The following is a 24,469-nucleotide window of genomic DNA, read 5'->3' on the forward strand; positions in this document are numbered from 1 at the left end:
CGGTGTGTTGTGGCAGTAACTATCGAACAAAGATGGAGATTTATGGTATTTATGTCAATAATAAGATAGAGAAATTGATATTATGTCAGTATTGCACCAAGAGGTGGTCACAGTAATCAAGAAAGCTACTGAAATAGAAGTAGAAGTAGTACCGTTAAAAGCAACCTAAAACTACTTCAGGACGAAGTAAAATTGACTGACTTGAAATCTACCCAAGTAAGTAAGTAGTTGTGAAAACAGTGATGTACGTTCTCGTGGACTGTCAAAAGCTGCAAATGGAGCTGTGTGAGCTTGATTCATATTAATGCATTCCAGGAGGTATAAATTTTCGATAGTATCAACATTCGACCTTATCATGGGAGGAATGCAACTGATAGTTTTGCTATGGAAAAGCAAAACTAATTTTTCGTTTACTCGAACACCACGTTTCAGAAAACGTCATTGCATGAAGTGATAGGCCCCGTATCATCGTAAAAATGTAATATACTGTATATAATTTCCGGAAAAGAGAGGCAATACATGCACTAAATTTTAAACTTGGATTTGCTTAATTTCTATGGAAATTGAATTCTTTTTGGCACTGCGTGAAAACAGCCTCGAAATTCCTCAGTCCCTCTCTCTCTTTCTAATTGAAAGAATATAATACTTCTACTTGACAAACTGAAAATTACGAAAAGTAAGTTGGCAGATCACAAAATATCACGAAGTGGAAGTAGCAGGAAATTAGATTTTTTCGAGCAAGTACCGCAAGTAGTGAAAAATTACTTCGAAAAAGTAGAATTACTTCGTTACCGGCGAACTCGAATTACACTATATTGCATACCAAAGGTGGTCAAAGTAGTGATGAAAGCAACGTATGTAGAAGTAGCGACGAAAAACTCCACTAAAGTACGAGTAGAAGTAGTGCTTTTCGAAGCAGACCAAAACTACTTCAAGTAATAGTGGAATTGGCCATCTTTGAATACTACTCAATTAATAAGTAAGTAGTTGGAACAAGTTTTCAATTTTTATGAACTGTCGAAAGCCCAAAACTGAACTGTGTGAAGTATGCAGATGGCTGGATTCGTGCTGCTACATCCCAGGAGGTATAAATTTCCAACAGCATAAGATTTGTTCCCGCATCATGTGATGCAAATGATAGTTTTTCTGTACTACAGTGGTTTCAATTGCATGCCTCATTAGCTGCCTGTTTACTACACTCTGGACCAGGAGTTGGCAACCTTTCGTTTACAGCGCGTCAAAATATGTCAATGTCAAAATATTAAAAACTGAAGTGCCAAGCATTTTATTTGTGTCATATTTATCGTTTTTTGACTTTTTTTAAAGTGTCCTCGGAGGACGCCCAAATGCCCTCTTTTTTTAGAATTTGCCTGCATTGTTGAAAATTTTGGTAAAATGTAGGTGAACATTCAACTGGGATATAGGAAAGCCAACTCTCACGTTCGTGTTTTCTTGCAGGCCTAGAAGCAATGCACCAACTGACAAAGACAGGGAACATGGAGTTGAAAATCAAAATGATCAAGAGAGACGGAATTTATTGGTTCGCTAAATACAGGTGAACATCATTTTTTATCTGCTTATAATAAATGAAATGCGACTTTCTCAAAAATGGATTGCACAGAGTGAGAACTTACAAGGCCAACCAAAAATGTGATGAGGCTGGTCGCAACACTTGAGATGTTATGACTAAAATATCAGTTCCGGAGCATTGGCAGATCCATGAGCCAGTCACATATACAGTCACAGAATATTTTGCGAAAGATTTTTCATAAGTTAAAATTTTCTACACGCTTCGCACATCATGTTGTCACTCGATTTCTTGCTTTTCATATTGTTACCCCTTTGTGAAAACGAAAGAACTCCGAATGTATCAGATTGAGTCTAACTATATTCGCGATTACGAGACAAAGTGTCCTTCAACATATGCGACCTTGCGTTTGCGCTCGCAGAAAGACCGTCGACTATGAAACCTAGGCACAAAATCAATGACGCATCTTGGTCGAAACTTTCGATATCGATATGTCCAGGCACCGAATAGCCTAGTTCTGGCAAACTGAGCCCAACGATGAACAGCAAGCGCGAAATATAGTCAAGTGTCAATATTATTGACCTATGAACTTCAAAACATTTTCGCGCTTCGCGCGGCTAGTGGCCTGCGTAATAGTTCGTCAATCGAATGTGGCCCTTTGGCTGAAAAGGTTGGCCACCCCTGCGGTAGAGCGTACGGGCCTGTTTGCATTCCAATCAACAAGATATGTTCGGATTTCGTAGTAAAACTCGTAGTAAAGACGGTATGATGAGAGAGCTAGCAGCTCAATTAATATGTAAAAATACCAGTAGTTGCTTTCGTAATTGAAGATGTCTCTGACCGCCTGTTGAGAATCCCAGCATTAGACCATTCATTGTCTTTACCATGTCAACACAACAAGTAAGATCAACTAGAACAATCTTTTGACGAAAGAATCGGTGAATATAATTTAAGCACCGGGTTGCGTGGTTCCGCTCACACAGCATTGTCGCCAATTTCAAATATTTCATCGCAGTAAATATGGCTCACCATAACGCTTGAAACTACCGGCTTGCAATCTAGCAATTGCCTGTCACATCGTACTAGCAGCCCATATGACGTGTCCTAATCTGGAAAAGTGGACTCCGGCTTTTTTCAACGTTACACGTGTTTTAGCAGACCACCTTTCTGGACAAAAGACATGAAATATATTTCCGTTTTCTTTATTATTTCTCTTTCAATTCCGAGTATCATACTTTGAGTTTTAATTAATTTCAGTTATTTTGTCTGCAGAACATACATGTTGAAGTATAAAAGCAAGTGTAGTAATGCCTCTATTATCCGAAAATAAAGCTCCACTATATACAATCTGACTATCCACCATATTCTTTATTAACGTATACTAATCGCGCAAAGATTTTGAAACTGTACCCGATACAACTTCCAAGTATTGCTCTTCGCCTATACCAGTGATTCTCAGCCTTTTTGTGTTCGCGGAGCCCTTTTGGACCAACACGGCCCCCGCGGACCCCCGAAGTTTTAATTCAAATTTAGCTCAATTTTCGTGCAACCGTGATCTGACAGTTCTCGAAAATAAGGTCATACTATTTATCTAGAAATTCGGGTAAATTATATTATTTCAAAGCGAATTTTGCATCTGCATTTTTTGGCATGCGTGGTCGAGTCTTTAAAGTCCGCGCTTTTGATTTGATACGTGCGAGTTCCAAAAATCCATTTCCACGCAGATAGACGATGACAGTGTAATAAAAACCCGTCCGAGGGTCCGACGACACATTTTGGTGTGATCGCAAGAAATATGGCACCAAAATCAACGAACCAATTTTTTTAACGAACCTATAACTTCGAGTCTGGTCATTTCAATCTCTAGCAGCTCATCTTGAAATAACTGCAGAAAATGGTTATGCATGCGAAATCACAAGAGAAAATGGATATTTGTAAACATTTCAAAGTCACCGTAATTGACCGGGGCTTACGGCACGTATCGTAGGCCCCGAATTGACCATACTAATCCAACTTTTTTTTTTCCACAATCTCCCACAAAACATCAAAATATTAATATCAGTGACAATTTAGCACTTAAATGAGTTTTGGAGTTTTACTAGGAATGAAGCGAAACTGCCTTGTGATTTTCCCAGGTAATAAAATACAAATAAGGTTATCCGGTATTTGGTAAATTTAAAGGCTTCGCGGACCCCCTTAAAATGCTCCTCGCACCCTTTCTTTTCAAGTCCTCAACTATATCGCAAATACATTGACCGCAAACTCAGTGAACAGCTTGCGTTGTCGTAGACTAGAAGAGTGAAGTATTCTAAGATCAATAAACTGCGATGTTAGACGACCTGGTTGAAAATCAGTGATTGCGGGAATTCTCAAATAATCGATGAATTCGTTTCCACCGAAAATGCTTTTTTTTAAACCCAAAACTTTCCACTCCAATTACTTCGTTCGAATCGAGACCAAAATTCAAATGTGGATCAAATCTCAGAACATTCAACAATTTCCAATTGAAACTCCACAATCGGCTCAGTTTAGTATTGTCACCATTCAGCTCCTTTCGCATCGGTCCCGGCTCCGACAACTACAGGCCGCACGTTTCCGGGTTCACCGGGAATGCGACCGGAGATTGGCTCGCACGTTATCACAACAATCAGCAATTCTCAACGAAGGACGCGGATCACGACAGCTCGTCATTGAATAATTGCGCTTCTTTCCTCGAAGGAGGCTGGTGGTATGGCGGATGCGCCCACAGTAACCTGAACGGAAACTTCCACAAAACAGGCGAGAAGGGATTCTGGTGGGGTCAGTACGACCTCCTGCGATTCTCGGAGATGAAGATCAGGAAGAGACCGTGAAAATGACTTTCTATGAATCCGACTGTATACGTCTTGATAGCAATGACTGCAGGGCCGGTCAGGGATGACTAGAAATTTCGCAAATGATTAAAAAGCATTGGCGCGCGACTTCGAGTAACCTCGACATCACAGCGATTTCACGTATGATATGGTGAATAGTTTTTAAAAATTCAAGAACTCCAGATTGAATACGGTGATACCAAACTATTTTTGACAATTTTCTATCTTCAATTTGAGACCACATTATATTTAGTGTGCAGTGTCTCTTGCATTCCTCGTTCATGTGATTATCTGGATTCGCCTACTAACATATCGTGTAAATGCTTAACGGAATATATTTTGGTAGTTAACTTGGTAATAATAAATAATGTAAAGTCAGTAAAATGACGCTCGAGTAACGCTCCGGCGGCTATTTCGGTAGCTGAGGTGGAAAGTTGACCTTTTATTTAGTCAACCGACCACAAAGTGGGTAACATTTACGATTTTTCCAAGATTTTCCCGAATTATTCTTAGAAAATTTTGAGAACGTGTCCCCCTTTCTCGTAACCCTTTTGTAATAACAAGGTTAACAGCAGCATTCGGGCTGCTACAAAAGCGCTGAATCGGTCTGCCGCTTCCCGGTTACTTTGTAAAAGCTACGCTGGCATTCCCATGTAGTATTCTTTGTAGTAGTTCAAGTAAAATAAAAATGTAAAGAAATTGAAGTGACTGTGGCCATGGTAGGGTATTGAAATTGACGGATCGATTTTGACACAGATCTCGCCTTTTGCTGTGGTCAAAGTGCATTCTTACAGACAACACCCCAGCAGAGAATGCTATACTCAACCCTAAGATTTTTGCGTGAGCTTGCCACTTCCGGAAGTATGAATACCATATAATTTGAGTCACTTTCTCTCGCTGAAAAGTAGCAAGATTCCTTTTTCCATCACAATAGGACTCCATATAATGACTTAAATTTGCGAATGAATGTTTCTTGCTGTGAATAGTTTTTTTTTTCATCAAAAGAGCCATAATCAACCACAATTGCCGAGATTACTAAATGAGCAGTCAGCAGTATTCACGTTTTTTTTGAAAGAACATTGTACCATTACATGCAAATAATTGTATCACAAGATATATCGATAGAAATGCAGCAGAGCAGCTACAGCATGCAATCAACACAATCGTCTTGCACGTCGGGGTTTCTAAATGAGGAGTCAGCAATATCCCGGTTCATTCCGTGGAAATAGAATATACAATTGAATAATAGTTTCTCTGACATACGTCAGGGGATAGTAGAGAATATTAAAGAGCATTGTGGCTTTGTATGTAGAAATTGTATCACAAGATATATCAATAGGAGAGCCGCATGCATTAACGGTCCATTAATTTCATTTTTCGATTCAATGAAGTGAGCTGAATGTTCCCGAGAGAATACATTTGTGAAGTGACTAGTGATTCGCTTTGTCTAAGAGATTTCGAAAATAACGCAGAAATGTTGAGGGTACAGCAAGCAGCGATGAGTCTACAGCTAATTAGCTCGTTCGTTCTATATATAGTTCGATTAAAACTGTAACGATGAAGACCACAAAATCGATTAGAAACATCTCAACCCTTCATGCATTCAGTTCATTCGAGTCAATCTTAATACAGGTTCCCGGGTAGGACACACAAACACACACACACACACACACACTAGAATCCTAAACAGAACTCATTTTCGACAATGAACATTATCAAGACAAAGCGGCGTTCCAATCTATAATTGATCCTTACTGATGTTCACGTGCGCTGTGCATTGTGCAGAGCGATATTTTAAGACGTAATATTTGGTGACTTTCTTGCAACCAAGAAAAGTTCTACGCGCGTGACGCGATGTCCTGCGCAACTTCTTCAAAGCTTTTTCGCGCTGCGCGCGATTTCAAGATGCCAATTTTCTTAATCATCCTACTCTTCCCCAGGACAAAATACGCAAGATTTATCGAAATGGACATATCGGCGAGACATTTAAGGTTTTTGGGACATGTAACATGCGACTCCAAGAAGTGTGCCAGAACGATCGGTATCGGTATCGAGAAAACCTGGGTCAAAAAGGACTGCCCTCTTACGCTGACTGAAAACTTCGTTATATGTGCAAAATACATGTATAGTTTAATTGTCCATAGGCGCCTAAATGACTGGCGCCGAATTTTCCTGTCTAGGCAATCCGAACCTCAGAAGACAAATACCATTCCGCAGGGAAAAATTATATGCCAGTGAAGAAATACCAATTTGAAATCGTGTGTCATACCAACGGGTCCACCCGTCCGAATATGTTTAATTATTATTTACGGGCTGTACAGTTTCCAAGCCACCTCATTCAGCTCTACCGGTAAATCTGATAACGTGAACAGAGAGGACAAGAAACTGATAGCAATATATATGCAATTTCCAATATTATTGACCGATTTTATCATGAATTATCGAAACTTTTCGCACTTCGCGCTGGCTCACTAAACTGTGGCCCTTATTTCGTGACAAAAGCGAACAACGTGATGGGGGGGGGTCGGTATATCACGATATGGGAGCCCAAGACCAACGTTTAATTGGGGGGCTGGCCAAGTGTTGTTTCGTTTCTGCGAACGGGTACGCCCGAAGATGTTTAATTATTATTGAGGGGGTCCTATCATTTCAAACACACCTCACTCAGCTCTACCGGTAAATCTGATTACGTGGGCAGAGAGAGGATAAAAATTGATAACAATATATATTCAATTCCCGATCATATTGACCGATTCAATCATGAATTTTGAAATTTTTCGCGCTTGGCACGTCTAGACGAGAAAAGCTGACCCACTAAACCAGTTGTTCGTAACCTATTTATTTAGACACGTCCCCCTTTATGATAGTGAAAAATTTCGCATCCCCCTTATCGTCATATCACAAAATCCAACCGTGATGCTAGCAACCCCAACAGATTGTTTGATGGCGTGGAAGGTTATGGCTGTTGATGAGAGAAATAAAAAACATGAAATTCGGTCTATAAATAGAGACACACACGTGAATTGGAGGTAAATCGCGCAGAACGCAATTTTTTTTTCAGTTGATCGCTTCTGATATGGCGCAAATATTTAAAAAATTCACGAACTGCAGAACGAATACGGGTTTATGACGGAAAACGCTGGCACCAAACTATTTTTGACATTTCTATCTTTAATTTGAGACCACATTATATATAGTGTGCATCAGTAGGGTGGAGTGAAAATGACTTTTTTTTTAAATCAAAAAAGGGCTTCCTCAATCCTGACAAATGACCTAAAACTTCAATAAAAGGTGACTTCAGGGTATTACCCCCATTTTCCAGCCGGAAACCCCCCAATTTCTGCGCGTGGTGGGGGGGGGGTAAAATGTTCACTTGTGGACATTGAAAGTCATAGCAGTTCCAACCAATTGAACTGGGCTCCTATTCGTTTATTCTGTGTCACAAAGTTGAACTTGGAAGCAAAGGCATACCACGAGTTGGTTGATATTGAACATTGCGTTAATAAATTCATTGACTGCTGCTATTGGCCATGCTTTAAACTTAATGTTTAAAATAAAAACGATTCACCCGTTGTACAGGTGAATAATTACTCGGTTAATTTATCGATTCGGGAATCCGGCCTGCCGAATACGGTAGCCTACTTCATTTTCCTATGTCCGGCCCGCCTAGTTAGTTGCACGCCGATATTTTAGCGTATGCTTGGCACTTCCAGACGTATGAAAACAATTACTTCCTCTCGCTCAAAAGTCACAAAATTGCTTTTTCTTTTCATGACAATAGGACTCCATATAATGACTAAGATTTGCGAATGACTGATTCTTGCTGTGAATAGGATTTAATGAAAGTCGAGCCATTATCAAATACAATCGCCTCGCATGTCGGATGTTCTAAACTGAGGAGTCAGCAGTAATGAGGTTCATTCTGTAGACTAGAACATCCAATTGAATAATTGTTTCGACTGACAGGCGTCAGGGGTTAGTGGTAAATTAGAAACAACATTGCAGCATTGTATTGCATCAGCAGCTGTATCACATCGATAGAAAGACATTTGAGCAGCATGCATTAACAGTACATTCACTCCATTCTTCGATTCAATTAAGTGAGCTGATTGCTATGTAGGAAATGCATTGTCAAAGTGATTGGCTTCTAAAATAAGACATAAATATTGCGGGTCGTTCGCGATATCTCAGAGAGCTCGAGATTGCCAATGCGTGAGGTCGTGAGCAAACAGTTAAATGTGAAATAGCTGAGAACTCCTGAATTTGGTGCGAGTAAAAGTATATTCGTTCGAGGTAAACCTGGAGTAAGATTAATCGTGTGATTTGATATCATTGATCATGACTTCATTTTAGCGTCGATATTGACAAAACGCGATCACTTAAAGCGACGAAAATGTTGTTGAAGATTGAGACGCTTTTGTTTTTCGGATTCGTGATCCAACCAAATTTGTCAGGTACGAATAATTTGCGGCGTCATGTGAATCGGCTCGAAATGTTTCGTTTTTAGGGAAATTTTGCGTGCAAAGATACGTCAACGGCCAATGGATCACAAAGGGCGACTGTGGGGTTAGTAGCCTATACGAGCAGTAGAGCGTTCGTCACAACTGTTCTGTTATATGCCCATTTCATGAAGGGTCCCGGAAGGATGTCGGCATTGCAGAAGGAACTTCAGAGCAGAGCAGCAGAAGAGAGGAAGCAAAAACGGACCGTAGATAAGAAATGGACCGTGAGTAGAATTGGGAACATTTATGGAAAGTAGCAAAAGAGTAACAGAGTAAAAAGTGCGAGCCCGAACGTGTGAAAGCTGAATTCCTTTTCAGGTTTTCCAGCGGCGCAAATACGGAAACGTGAGTTTCTTCCGAGGTTGGGACGATTACAAGAACGGATTCGGCGATCGCAAAGGAGATTTCTGGCTAGGTAGGATGATTCGGTTTTGGTAAGACAGATCAAAGAACAATTGAAAACGATGACACAAAGTAATTGTTTGTCCTTGTGTTTATTTCATGACAACGTCTTACTCCAGGTCTAGAAACAATGCACCAATTGACAAAGGCAGGAAACATGGAGATGAAAATCAAAATGATCAAGAAAGACGGAATTTATTGGGTCGCTAAATACAGGTGAGCATCAATTCTTGTCTTCTCACGGACTCTGTTGCAGTCGGTCGATTTACCTTCGAGATGTTATTTCGTAGCAGTGTTGGGATGACTCGAGTCATGACTTGACTCGAGTCAGACTCGAGCCACCTTTTTCGTATGACTTGACTTGACTTGACTCGAGTCACCTCCGAAAATCGAGTGACTTGACTTGACTGAAGTCCAAATGTGCAATGACTCGAAGAGACTCGTGACTCGAAGGTAGTGACTGGATCCCAACACTGTTTCGTTGATTTGAAAGACAACGTATCGGCAAACAGAGTTTGTGTTTCCACCCGCACTGGTCGACACAAAATACCCGGTAGGTAATTTTAACAATTCCTCGAAATAAGGATGGCTGGGCTTGACACTTGGCTAGCAACGTATTTTTTTTCAAAGAAGTGATGGATATATTTTGAACTCCGGATGAAATTGTCGGCGATGTCGTCCTGAACCGCTTCGCTTTGTAACGACAACCGTTCCTCGACGAATAAGACACATCGGTTTTCCATTTATATCTGCGAAAGCAAATTTAATATTTCACACTGAGTTGAAACTCAATTTGCATGGTTTAATTTCCTTTTCCTAGCCGCGATCTGTTCAAGTCAGTGGTGTGATGAGTATAACATTCTTTAAAAGCATACTACCTGGCGGGATTCTCATAAACCAGAGTCCAGACGAATACCGATTGTCAAGACAGTACCAATTTGAACTCGAGCATATCCCGAAACCAGAATGAATAATTTTATAACAGAGACGGTGTGATGAGAGAGCTAGTAGCTTAATTAATATGTAAAAATACCAGTAGTTGCTTTCGTAATCGAAGATGTTGCTGGCCGCCTGCAGTAGACCGTTCATTGTCTTTACCATGTCAACACAACAAGTACGATCAACTAGAGTAATATATAACTAAAGCAGATATCACAATGATTTAAAACCAGAGGTGGTAAGTAACGAAGTACTTCTACTTTTTAGAAGTACCTAAGTAGTTCTAATATTTACTCAAGTAGATCTGATTTTCACTACTTGTACTTCTACCTCGTTATATACCTTGTGATCTACTTACTTACTTCTCGCTATTTTCAGTTTGTCAAGTAGAAGTAGTTTAATCCTCCAATAAGAAAGATAGCCCGACGAATTTTGGGGCTGTTTTCACGGAGTATACCAACATTTAATTTTCATGAAAGTCAAGTAAAGCCAAGAACTTTCGTTGTGCTTCGCGCACAGTAGTTTTGAAGTGTCAAGTATATCTTTTCAGGAAAGTATCGGTGAATATTATTTAGGCACCGGATTGCGTGGTTCCTCTCACACAGCATTATCGCCCATTTCAAATATTGCATCACAGTAAGTATGGCCCCGCATAATGCTTGAAACTACTGTTTCGCAATCTTTATCACATCGTAATCTAGCTGTCAATGACGTGTCCTAATCTGGAAAAGTGGACTCTGGCTTTTTTGAACGTTACACGTGGTTTAGCAGACCACCTTTCTGGACAGAAACGTGAAATACGTCGTCCGTTTTTTTTTATTTCTCTTTCAATCCCGAGTATCATACTTTGAGTTTTAATTAATTTCAGTTCTTTTGCCTGCAGAACAGACATGTTGAAGTATAAAAGCAAGTGTAGTATGCCTCCACCATATTTTTATTACCGTATATCAAAGGTGCTCGACCCGCGGGCCGCATGCGTTTGTTTCACGGCCTGAGACATCTTTCATTATATGAACATGAAGTAAATTACTACAGGCACGGCATTGTTACATATTAATTTAGCTGCTTAGCTCTCTTATCGCACGGCATATGCTTCGTTTGCTATGTTTCTTGATACGCACGAGTTAATATTGTTGTTTTTTGAATTGGTATTCGTGTTGACTCTGGTTTAAGAGAATCCCGCTGAATGGATTTAACAGAAACAAGATGTGTCATATTTGCCTAAAAACAATTGTTGGAAGCCTAGAATCATAAATGATACCACGGAAGTTTCTACTGGAGTTATACATATCGCATTCTCTTGAAAAACATCGCTAGCTAGGTGACAAAGCCCAGCAATCCATATTTCGAGGCATTTTTGAAATTGCCCACGACTAGGTCTGGGCGCAATGATTTAAGCACTGGAATCTGAATCGAGTATCAATTTTAATGATTCGAGTCGAGCAGTAAAGACGGCTTTTTAAGCACTGAGTATTTTGAGTATTGAAATAATACGTTCCTCGCCACTGAAAGGTAATTTACTAACGAGAATTATAGTTCCACTAAGGAACCCATGGGTCGAAAAATTACCAAAGTATCTTTATAGCGACGGGTAATTGCCGTTATGTTTGGTTGAAAATCGGTGATTGCGGAAATTCTCAAATAATCGACGAATTTATTTCCACCGAAAATGCTTTTTTTTAAACCCAAAACTTTTCACTCCAATTACTTCGTTCGAATTGAGACCAGAACTCAAATGTGAATGAAATTTCAGAACATTCAACAATTCCTCCCATGACGTAACCGGTAAAGCCGGAGATTCGTGACGTCATGCCGACACCAAATAGACAATGACAGTTCACGATACAACAATTAAAAACTTCACAATCGGCTGAGTTTAGTTAGGCTTACGTCCTCTTTTAAGAGGATTTGTCCTCTTTTTTGGCTTTTTTGAAAGTGTCCTCGGAGGACGCCCTTTTGTCCTCTTTTTTGAAAATTTAAGTCAGATTTAGAGCAAATCGCGAGTGATATGCCGCATATTAGCACAGAAGTGAAGCTCCGGCGGGTGTTTCGGAGTTAAAAACGGTGATTTTAGCTCTGAGCGAAAAGCTGACCTTTTTTTTTTTTTTTTTTTAGTCCACCGATCACAAAGTGGGAAAAATTAACCGGTTTTGAGAATTTTACTCCGGTATTGCAAGTTGAAAATTTATGAAAAAGTGTCCTCTTTTTTGATTTCCAAAATATGGTAAGCCTAGTTTAGTATTGTTACCATTCAGTTCCTTCCGCATCGGCCCCGGATCCGACTTCTACAGACTGCACGTATCCGGATACTCCGGGAATGTAACCGTCGGAGACAAACTCGCATATCACAACAATCGACAATTCTCGACGAAGGACGCGGACCACGATGGTCCGTTGTCGAGGCATTGCGCTGCTGAATACGGAGGAGGCTGGTGGTATGGCAACTGCCACGACAGCAACCTGAACGGAAACTTCCACAAAATAAGCACCAAGGGAATTTGGTGGGAACACTACAACCTGCGTTTCTCGGAGATGAGGTTCCGGAGAAGAGCGGGAAATTGACTTCTGTACAGCTGTGGCGTCACACTTCAAACAGGATCCTTGCTCTCGTATGAGTGTGACGTCACGCCGACGTATGAATGTATTGACTGTTATTGACCAGACCCACTTGTGTATCGTTTGCTAAATCAGTTCCATCACGTTTAGTGAGCTTCAAACGTAATCTCAAGAATGTGTTTTGTAGATCCATATATCGATCCGTCCTTGGTAATTGTACTTCCATGACATTACCTAAACTATTGGGTTTGACGACGACATATTGCGATTCTTCAATACTGGTTTGTGTGTGGGGTATACTAAATATGTTTAATCCGGAGTTATGACATTCTCGGGAACCCGCATGCATCAACATAGTTCTTAGTCGAATATATCCTGTTGTTTACGACGACGTTTGGATGAAGTGTTTTTTGACTTTGTTTTTTTCCTTTTTATAGCTTTTGGGGTTAAAATTTTATCAATCACTCGACCGCCAGCTTGTTTACTTCTCTTGACAACACTAGACTTGATCGAGTTACCCCGTAATAGATCTCTCGCTATTTCACCTCCAGTCCGTAACAATTGACCGCCAGCGTATTTCGCAATAGGTGTCACTAAACGACCGAGTGATTTAAACAAACTCCCGATGCCGGATCCGGCTTGAACTCCACCACTGAAATATCCATAACCATCACCTGTCTGGTTATAATGACGATGGACAGAATGATGGTCACACGTGAAAACAACTTTCATAATCGCTTCCTAATGTTAAATGTAGCTTGCAATGAACGACTTATTATATTTATAGGTTCCCCAAACTCATCCCTGAGGTAAAGACATACAGAATCTACAACATCTTTCGAAACAGGGAAATAATACGGATTTGTCGCTATCCAATTATGTGCGACATCGCCAGGTGTCAGCGGTATAACTCGTAATAAACGCGCTAACGTATCTCCAAGTAAGTGAGGGTGAATAATATCACAATACACAAACAAATATTGACCAATCGCCGGTTCGGTTAAAGTGAAATCGATCTCCATGAGGGCTAATTCGCAATATCTCGTCGGGATGTTGTTGATGGTGAGTAGTCTGTGTTCAAAATCAGCACCAAGCATAGAGGTGGTTAACGTCACTATTTTCATCGCGCGTGGAGTGTCAATGTGGTCTCTATATCATGTACTAACTGACCGTATTGGTCCCTGATGGTGATTTTTATATCGCGGATGTGGTTAATCGACACTGGGAAATAGAACGGTTTTTCAAATACAACTTCTTGTCTCGTACACGTCTCGTTATTTACTTGGATCACACGAAGCAATTGACTCATGTAATCACCCACCGGATGATGTCGTAGTACATTGATATACACAAATAGATATCTGAGGTGGGGTTGAGTTGGTTTAGATTTGATCGACGTGACATTACATACTGGTGTCGACACTTGATCAACTACACTGAAATAATTTGTGAATATATCCGTGGGGTGGAGTGTGATACGTTTCGGGTAACGAATTCGGAAAAGTTCATCGTTGATTCTTTCGGTGAAACAGTGTTTGAAACTTTCAGATAATATTCTTCGCATCAACTCGAGGTTGTTTGCATAATTCCCAAGTGGTGTTAGGTACGCTTCTACTATTCGATCTTTCTCATTATGTAGCTCCCAGAGTGCTTGATCACGATTGATTATAATTCGATCAAGAGATTCACTGACAAAACTCATATCCATCAACGCAAGCTCATTACAAATAATTTCATTCGGTAACACCACCGAGAATTCACCCTGGGTGCCAGACAACGTGATGTAACTCATATTGAATCAACAGCTCTACGACGGAAGCGTAGGGTTACTGCCACTGGTGCTTTTCGAAATTTAATGGGGTTGCCAGCTGCATCACGTAGATAAATTCGTATCGTTCTAAAATTGTTTCTCGCTAAAGCAAAGAAGTATGGTTTTGGGAATATGTTGATTTGGTTTTCATTCGGTTTAGCGGTTACAGTAACCACCCGTAAAAGTTGTTGCAGTTTGTTACCGTGTGGCCTTGGTTGTATCAGATCGCAATACACATAAACCTTATCAATCCGTTCCAACTTTATCGCAGGTGTAAATATAAATTCTACCACTCCGCGGCGACGAGATACAACGCGTCTAAATGTTATTGTATCCAACACAGAACCAAGTGGTATCAATCCGTAAGGTTCGGGTGAATCATGTGTGGTACGGGGTACGCGTCTGGCGCTAGAGTCTGCGGTGTCGGTATTTATGGGTACACCCTGCTTGGGTCTTTTTTTACTCGTAACTAATCTTCTGAATGTGATTCTAAAGTCACCGAATCCTTGTAAAATGAAAATGTCCCCCATGTAATATTTCTCGTACGATTCTAACATTTCACCGATGTTGTAATACGAGCCTTCGGGAATATAATACTGTTCGGTGTATCCATTCGCATCGACAAATCCAAAACCGATACTTTTCGCTGTCACTTCAATTCGCGGCTGAAAATCATGGGGGAAGGTCAGCTCACATAATCCTAGCTCATGGCGATTCATTTCTAATTCTTTATAAAGTTCCGTTTGAAAATCTGTGCTAGTATTCGGAAATTTATCCAAACTCGCATTCGAAGGTAGAGTCAACAACATTTTATTGTTTCTTTCAACATATACGGTGAGGTGATGGATTCGGTAATAAATACCCAAGTGAAGAAGACAGTAGCGTTAAATATATCTCACGATCCACCCCGACAGAAATTTGATATAATGAAAACACGATTACACACACTAACATACAAATCTGTACAATAAACACAATCTGGTTTTTCAGACTGTTCGAGACTTGACCCATGCGAGATGAGACGGAATCAGAATCCATAGTTTGGTTGAACAACATTTTCAGAGTCTATTTATACAAATCCGAGACCCAAGAATTAAATTTAGACGGATAACCCAACCATTTTACAAGATATTGCGTTTTCTTTCCTTTCCTGCGAGTAGACAGGATTTTTTCGATATTGTAAATATTATTATTTTTAGTTATTGGTTGTAACTCTTCACGCTGAAAGCGACCGTCTATAACTTCACCATGGTAGTCTTTCAATTGATAAGTAGGAGGGTCACCTTTACGACATTGAGATACGAAAAAGATTTCTTCGGTCCAACTCGCCAAGGCACTTTTTACAAAATTACCACGTGATTTCGAAATCCTGACGGGTGTACCTATAGCTAGTTTGGGTTTTTTAGGGGTCATGTCAACGTATAACCTATGGAAAATTTGTTCTTGATTCGAATAATTAACATCCGCTGGAGGACACCCTATAGCAACGTGAAAAGTAGTGTTATACCCCCGGCATATCTCAGACAGGACACTGACATAATTCAAAGTCTTATTATGCGTGAAATAACGGTATAACACTTGCTTCAGAGTACGAATAACACGCTCGCATATCGATGCTTTCAGTTCACTATTTGTATGAAAATGTCGCACATTGTTCTCTTTTAAGAAAGTCTGAAACGCACGATTAGTAAACTCAGAACCTTGATCACTTTGAATAACATGAGGTATACGATTCTTAAATATTTCCTTGAATCCGCGAATAATACCTTGCGAGGTTTTGTTTTTGAGTGGATACAGATATAAAAATCGACTGAAACAATCGATCGTCACCAACACATATTCAAAATTATCGTTTTCTTTTGAAAGATTTTGCATATGCATGAGATCGGTTTGATACTGAACACCGAGACCGGACGTAATCACTCTAGGTCTCTTAAATTTCTTTCGATAGGGAAAATGTTTTGTGTACGCATCCTTGCTCGAAAGAAACTCCTTGACTTTGGCTCTATTCCGCCCTCTAGAGAATACGTATGCACCGCGGTAACTACCAGGTAGCCCTGGTGTGAAATACTTAGTATGGCTCCCATCCGTATCGTCTCGGGGTCTTGGGTGTACGACCACTTTTCGTCTTGGCATGTTGGGTCTTTACTTTGCTTCGTTGGCTACTCGGTGATGGTTTAGGAATCCTTGATGGTTCACCCTTGATCAGGCGTCGCAGTGCGTCCAACTCACTAGCCGAAAATAGATTCCTTTGTTCTGATATATCGATTTTCATCGGTTGATTAAATGTGTCGTGTTTTGTTTGATAACGATTTAGTGCGTCGTTATATAAGGCTAATTTTCGTTCTTGGGGTATGTTCATCTGTAATATGTCGCTCATACATTTATCGATATCCAAATTCAATTTCTGAACTTCAACCTCGTTGATCGGGTTCGGAGTTATGAAGATTTTTTTGAAAGAAGTCATTTTTTGAAAAGATTACCGAGTAAACCAGTGACGACGGGTAGGATGCTTGATAATAGAGTCATAAACATACCCCCATTCTGATTAACCATACGTTTTTTATGTCGAATAGGGATGTCTTTCCTGACAAGTCGACGTAAACTACATTTATGAGCTGATAGTCGCTTTCTTTTATACTTTGAAAGAGGGATGTTGCCGTTTAAAATGTTCTTTGTACAATCGCATATACACTCGATCAATTCTTTGCTGGCTCCCGATATAATTTGCTTGCGTATCTCGGGTTTACTTTTATGTAGGAACTCTAGTGTGGGTATATGCCGCCGTGTCCGAGCTGGTACCTTGGTCATTTTGAGTTTAAAGTCGTCTCCGCGCTTGGCTATTTATACCATCGGGCTATAAACCACCATGGTTTCACCAGGAAATATATTGGTCATAACTCGTCGATTTTCAGGTGCTTCTTGCGTGAGATCGAGGAATAAATAACTATGAGGTTGTCTAGCAGCGTCACGATAAGCCTCTGTTAAAAATCTAGAGTTTGGGTACATTTGTCGACCAAGAAAACTGATCTGTTGTTGGTCGCGCGGATTCTTGAAAATCACCATATACGAGCTTGAAAGACTCAAGTCACGTGCTCCTTTACCCTTGTGATACAGGTTCTGCGTGATATAGCAAATTGACTTGGCTGAATGATGAGAAAATCTTGTAAAGTAGTCTGCAATTTTCGCGGTCTCAGTCATGAAATCATCCACTATAATCAAGGTATCTTCAGAGCAAACCTTCAACTCTTCTAAAATATCTAGACCGACGTGGAATTCTACATTATGCATCGTCTTGAAAACCTCCTGATAATTATTGTAACAATATACGACCCTGGATACACTAGGTTTAATCATTGATGTCGCATGCCTAATCAGCTTTGCAACAAAAGTAGTCTTCCCACTTCTTGAAGGACCACTCACAATACACGCGAATGGGTGAATCAATTCCATCATTTGTTGTTTATTGAAACTCGATAAAGTGCATGTGTTTATATATCAACAAGGTTGGGAATATCCACTGTTGTAGTCATCTTGTTCTAGTGGAATATATAAACCCGGTAGAGTTCGATTTAACAATTTTCCCCGGGTTATGAAATCTTCATCTGTCCCTCGTAATTTCGTCAGTGGAAGTTGTAGTGTTACAAACGCTTTATTAAGGTTGTCAAGCAGCTGATCCCAATCTGCAAAATGAAAAATCGCATAAGAGGATTCATAACACGAGAGGATTCATAGCGCTTTAAAATCTAACAGTGTTACTATAACAACTATAGATCTCACCTTTTAAACACTCTTTTAAATCTTTATGTTGTGTCGATACGCGTTGTTCGTATAATTCATGCGATATCTCTCGATTCAAATACAGCTCCACGAAGTGTACATGATCGCGGCGTTGTACAAGTGTCTTTTCGTGTAACCGAGTCAGACCTGCTTGTTCCAGAAAAGCTATTATGTAATCACTAGCCATCTGTAAAAACAAGACACAGATATCAGAAAATATTGTTACTAAAATGTTTCCATTACAAGTTGACATTTCGAAAACACCCACAGATTGTAAACAAAGTTTCACCTAAAACTATCAGTGTTCACCGCAGATTATGTTCACAATGACCAAGAGAATCATGTTTGCAAAAAATCATCGGTTGTAGCAGCACTACTTTCAGAGTCAGAACGAGGTCGTTTCAAACTGTTTGCGACTCTATGTTGATCAAGGAAAAATTGGAATTTTCGATGTCGCTTGCGGGTTCTCAAGTAGGCTTGTCTCTCTTCGTGACCGAAAAGCGGTATCCACGAACAATTTTTTCCCAAGACCACATAATTTGTCAGCTTTGCTCTGTTGAATAGGATGTGGTTATCACTCGGCATCTTTCGATCAGGAAATTGTAGTTGAAGTAGCGCTTCTATGCAGACACTTCGGACACGGGTCCATTTCTCGTCTAGTTCCTGACGGCGCGCCTTGGATCGATCGGGTATCGTGCGGTCTTGTGAGTTGTCGTCGGTACCGTGAATCGAGAGCTGTGTTAATTCCTGCTCCAGTTCAAGCGTCTCTTTGTGCAAACTATTTAAATCCAATTCTGACATTACTGACTCAATATATGAAATAGCGTTATCCATCTGGAAAACAAATGACACATCAACACATAAAAAATACAACTAAATCATAATAATAGCAGACACACAGATAAAATACAATAGCACACAAAATATACAATTACGTCACAATGGTATTACACATTCAATGGCAGGGTTGACACACCATCCTCGAGCACTCGGCGTTTGGCATAGAAATAGGAAAATGTTTTACGCTGTTGTTTGTACGTATAGACACCCCTATCTCTGCACCGAAACCCCTTGTTCACTCCCCCGACAGATTGCCTAGATGTCAAGACACCCAGAAAAGTTTCGAAATCGACTGGGTTGGATTTCTGGAGGCCTTTGGAAGCTAATTTTTTCTTTGGTCCATCACAAAAGTAATTTTTGGATTGGAGCCCACAGAAGGATGTACCACCTTCGTACTCCACTTTCATCAAACCCGGTTGACGAAGGTAATACGCATACGTGTCTTTACAACACTGTCTCGATCGGTCAAAAGAAACCGGATCAGCCAAAAACTCAGTTCGGTGCTCGTCACAAAAATAGCGTGGAAACCAGTTCTCGTATTCCACATAAAATTCATCTCTTTTCTCGGGGATAAGGATATCGTCGAATGAGGCTGAGTGCGAAAGATAGAGAGAGTCCGTGTCCATCATTAATAGCATGAAGCACTCGTCACGGAAATATTTACACAAGCAGTCATAAAAAAACGAGAGCATCTTAAGCTTAGCATTGTTATAAACCCAGAACCCCACTTGAATACAGTTACCCCACTTGATCGTTTTAGGTCGCTTCGTTACTTCAAATAGATCAGCGTTCAATTCATCATATTTCACAAAAAAGCGATCCTCAACATTGCCATCCAATTCACTTTTATCACAGTAGGTGGTTCGTTTGAATTTACGTGGATTCATCAAGACCCGGCCATAGCTGCTATTTCCGGCTAATTTTTGCGTCAGGGCAATGATCTCTAGGCTAGGGTCACGATCTCCAGCACGTCGACAATCCGAGACATTTTTCGCGAAGGTGTCAAAACATGTCTTTTTGGTGAATTCGACCGCCTCATGAATTTTGGATATAATCAATCCGTGTTCAACATACCACTTGATCAAGTCGGAGGTCAACAAGATTTTCTTACCCCAGTATGAAGCAACTAACATGCGCGTGGGTTTGGTGAGTAATTTGCGATCAATGGCGAACTGTTTCATTTGACCTGACAAATGCTCGCGAGACACCATTGTATTTTTGAATATCGGACATAGTTCAACAAACTTCCTTTGCAAATGTTTTGGTGTAAAAATATCGACTGATAAACATCCAAAGAATGTACCGGTCATTACCATCTCCATCAATTTATGCGCGGTGACAGACTTGGTTCGAGTCAATTGCGATTGAATTCCATCAAGATATCGCACAATATCAGGATTTTCCTGTTTCTCCGTGCGCCAGTCGCATTCCCATTTACATATGACTTGATAATTGAGGCTTTTGTAATAATCATGAACACGTTTAGTTCGTTCTCGACGTTCCAAGTCATCACAACCAAATCTGCATTGATGCGCGTGAAAATGACACCCAAGAAAAGACAAGATTACCCCTTGACCAGCCGAATTACGATAGAACCCATCAGCGGGGTAATTACGGGCTCCTACGCGGATTTCAGGTCCATTAAAAGCATGGTGGACATGTACATTGTGAATATATGAATACCAGTTTAGCCATTGAGCTGCTGTCTCCCCCCATTTCGGTGCGGTCTTGACAGGTTTGAATTTAGTACACTCAGCATCGAGTGGTTGCCAATGTACCGGGAAACCAGTTGGACTAGGTTCACTCAAAGCAAAAAGGTATAACGAATTGCTGTCCAGCCCTGTTACATGTTGGGTGATCTGAGCGTTTTCCTTATGAAAAAATTCTTTGATTCGAGTTTCACCCTGTTTTTGATATCGATGGAAAATGACCGACGGCCCACCCACTAAATTGTCTCTGAATAGTGAAACCAGGTCTTGGTGTTTATCATTGAACAAGGTGAAATCGCGTGGGATGCTATTGAAAAGATGCCTCGATACAACCCCGGGTAGGGAGACAGCTTCTTTGAATATATCCACACTGAATTGACTTTTGAAAGATTGAAATTGTTTTTCTAACCCCTCAATGAAGTAGTGAGTATCGATTGCGTTGTACCATTTGAGATAATCACGTAAGGTTGTCATTTTGTTATCGTTCCAAACCTTCAAACAGTTTTCATATTCAGCTGTGGATATATTACGATCTTCTAGTGAGCTGTAAAAGTCGCTGTGGCTAGGAAGACTCGGATAATCTAACTTTTCCAAACTAGTCAGAAACTCGTACGGAAAATGACCTTTAGCGGCGCTACATTTGAAGGCTTTCAAATAAGCATCGTACGAGAACCCGGGTGCCAAGTAATTTACAATGTCCAAAAATTTAAGTCTGTTAGTTGTCAACGAGAGGAAGTTGTTACCTCGTTTCAATACATTCAGATTTTCATCAACGAGTAAACCCATCAAGTACTCTTTGAGACAGTTCAAGTCATACCGACCACCATTGAACGATAAAACAGGGATTTGTTTTAAATATCGCATAAACTCCTCTTGTAAACGTTCAAGAGGTATTTTTCTTTCGGAAGGATCGAGCGCTCTCATTTCGGTAATTTTAGTTTCGAGCATGTCCAAGTAGTGTTGATATTCCGTCAGTAACAATCTGAATGACTCACTTTGAATATCATGAAAATGATCAACCATTTCCGCACACAAGTCATTTGGGTCACCGTTCGAGACAATTACATACGGCTCCAAGAACCCTTCCACATTAGAAGAGATGCTAACCGAAATGGGAATATGTTTACACTCCCATGAAGTTTTGGAGGAATCTGGAATATCACACTTTTCAAACATGCTCTCTATGTCGAACGCGATACGGTATTTGAAATAACGAAGCTGGTGAGGAACAAACACCCCTTCTAAATCAAGCTTTTCAAAGATGTTCAGAGGAGGTGTATACACGCCACCTGGAAACACTTCAACGACACCCGTTGTACATTTGTGTCTGGTCAATTCATACTGTTCGTTAAATAATCGTAGACAAACATCACATTTATAGGTCTCTATATACCGCCTCATGTCAGTAATGAGACAGAAGTGTGCATTTTCTAAATGTAGGTACACAGGTTTCCCTTCAAACGTACTACGTCGGAGAGCGCTAGCTTTACCCTCTGTCTTGGTGTACACGATTATAGCAACATTAAACAAATCCTCGATATCGTCCAACATGTCAAGAGTTACACCAGATTCTACATTGATCCCACAAACCGAAGTGAATTGTTGAGCCAATGCTTTGGCATCTTTGCCCAGTGAGTGGGCGATGCAACGAAAAGCGCACAGATTGTCCTTGTACAGATGTCGATTGGGTCGACTTAACATTGTCAAGATGCATTTCGATTTTGTAAGCCATGTCGGTAGCTTAATACCAGCACAACCAATCAGTAAATGACCCGTAGGGTATACATAAAACTGGACATTGGTCAGACAGACTGGCAGTGACTTTGTATCTACTCGAGAGTTTTGTAACAAATCAAGTGCGGTTTCCAAGCGAATAGATTCAACAAATTCATCGAATTCAGGTAGTGTTGAAATTAGCGCCGGTGTTTCTAATACACTATCGATGTTTGCCGAAGCATGAAAATACCGAAATCTCAGAGTCTCAGTGTGATATAAAATGAAGGCATGTGCGTAGTTCACTTTAAAGGTATGTGACTCGGAGAAAAATATCGCTTGGATATCGCGGTAAACATCCGTTAGCTCACGATCGATAACTCGAATATTATACACATGACTGGTCTTTTTCACTACATACGATTTTATCGCTTGCCAGTTCTGATTTACAACTTCTTGGCGTTCGTCACCGATCTCTGGTGGTGCATTCTCTTCTTCGCGAACACGATTCCGTCTGCGTCGACTCATCTGTAAAATTAATAACATGCGGTCAAATTCAGCACTTGGGGAACATTAAACTAGTCTTACTTACATTCTAGTTTCTTCGCCGGTGTCTTCCTGGATTCTTTATGCTTAATAAAACAAGCAACACATCATACTATGTTCGCTAACATAGTGTTGTAGCAGATAACTTACCAGTAGACTCGTGTTTTCAACTTGAGTTTGCTCCGTCTGTCAACAACATAGAGAATTACATCATGTTCACTAGTTCTGAACAGCAATAACTTACCTATGCAATTCTTTACTTCAATTTCGATGCTTGTTTTGGCTGTAGGATAAACGAATAACATATTATATTCATAAATCAAAGTAGTCATACCGAATAACTTACTAATTAACTCCTTATCCAGCGATCCGCGTTCGAATATACCCAGACAGTCAGTCACGTTGTTCGCTGCTCGACACCCGGAGAGAAAGACCTAAACCGCTGATTCGAGATTACAAGAGCGCCAGCACCACTAGTGGTTGCGCTTTTAGAATCTATTGTTTATTTATGGCTCTAATGTAAAATCTGAAACGGAAAACAGAAATTGAGAATAGACACTCACAACAATGAAAATTATTCAGCACAAATTATACTTCAATTTCGTTCTAATTTCTAGAAGTCGATGCAAGTACTCATTGGTTGCGGTATTTAATTCAGGTTGAATCTCATCAAGACTCCAACGCTGACCCTTGACAGTGAGCAATCGTTTGATGTCAGCCATGAGCTTTGCGACAGTCAAATTTTTTTTCTCCGTCAACGAATCAACATAACATAGTATTGAACCTAAATGCGGCTTAACAACGTCAATAGTCTGAAGGTAGGTGACCATCTTGTCAACTGTGTATTGACATAACTTTTCTTCCTGCTTCTTTTTTCCCTTCACGTCGTCGCGAAAATCATCGTCACTCGCGCTTTTAGATTTCACAGGTTTCTTACCAACCTTCTGTCTGGGTTCGGTACGATTCAAATTTTTCGATTTCCCATTACGAAGCTGTTTAGCCGGTGGTATGCCCACCGTTGTCGATATGGTTCTTTTTCGAGTTGGCTTGCCGGTTGATACAGATTTAGGAGTATCAGTCACCGATAGCGACTCCGCGGGGCGCGGTATCGTCATCCCAGAAGTCGACGGTTTCTCGGGATTCGGTAATTCGTTGCTAACGGCTGTCTCGTCGGTCGGTACACACGGTATCGTCACCAAGTTCGTGAGATCGTTAATCGCGCTTTCTCTAGCTAGTTGACCCGACTTCAACCACGCCTGGCGCGCTATATCTGTATAGTTTGACTGCATTTC

At 40.4% G+C, this 24,469-nt stretch overlaps 2 protein-coding genes and 1 long non-coding RNA gene across 6 annotated transcripts in view; 2 read left to right on the forward strand and 1 right to left on the reverse strand.

The window, feature by feature from the left end:
• The window catches only part of LOC145435210 (ficolin-2-like), a 30,922-nt gene extending 18,054 nt beyond the window's left edge, over nt 1–12,868 (forward strand). For 2 of the 4 annotated variants that reach the window (XM_080312542.1, XM_080312540.1), the window contains exons 4-5: nt 9,404–9,500; nt 12,479–12,868. In XM_080312542.1, the coding sequence (XP_080168668.1) occupies nt 9,404–9,500; nt 12,479–12,785 (404 nt within the window). In that variant the 3' untranslated portion in view covers nt 12,786–12,868. Of the gene's footprint in view, nt 1–1,458; nt 1,556–8,512; nt 8,674–8,733; nt 8,835–8,887; nt 8,947–9,013; nt 9,107–9,200; nt 9,298–9,403; nt 9,501–12,478 lie in introns of those variants that run through there. The other 2 variants (XM_080312543.1, XM_080312541.1) reach the window with 2 other exon arrangements.
• LOC145435198 (microfibril-associated glycoprotein 4-like) overlaps nt 1–24,469 on the forward strand; it is a 287,005-nt gene that overhangs the window by 165,172 nt on the left and 97,364 nt on the right. The gene's annotated exons all lie outside the window — the stretch shown is intronic.
• Nucleotides 18,052–23,831, reverse strand: LOC145435255 (uncharacterized). The gene is made up of 6 exons (XR_013913763.1): nt 23,524–23,831; nt 23,422–23,460; nt 23,328–23,363; nt 23,224–23,263; nt 23,053–23,159; nt 18,052–19,203 (listed from the first exon to the last, which is right to left on the reverse strand). It is a non-coding gene; the product is annotated as an uncharacterized LOC145435255 (long non-coding RNA).

Source organism: Botryllus schlosseri, chromosome 3, assembly GCF_051294905.1.
Source record: "Botryllus schlosseri isolate E-star chromosome 3, Bs_hap1, whole genome shotgun sequence".
In the NCBI taxonomy this organism is placed as follows: Eukaryota; Metazoa; Chordata; class Ascidiacea; order Stolidobranchia; family Styelidae; genus Botryllus; species Botryllus schlosseri.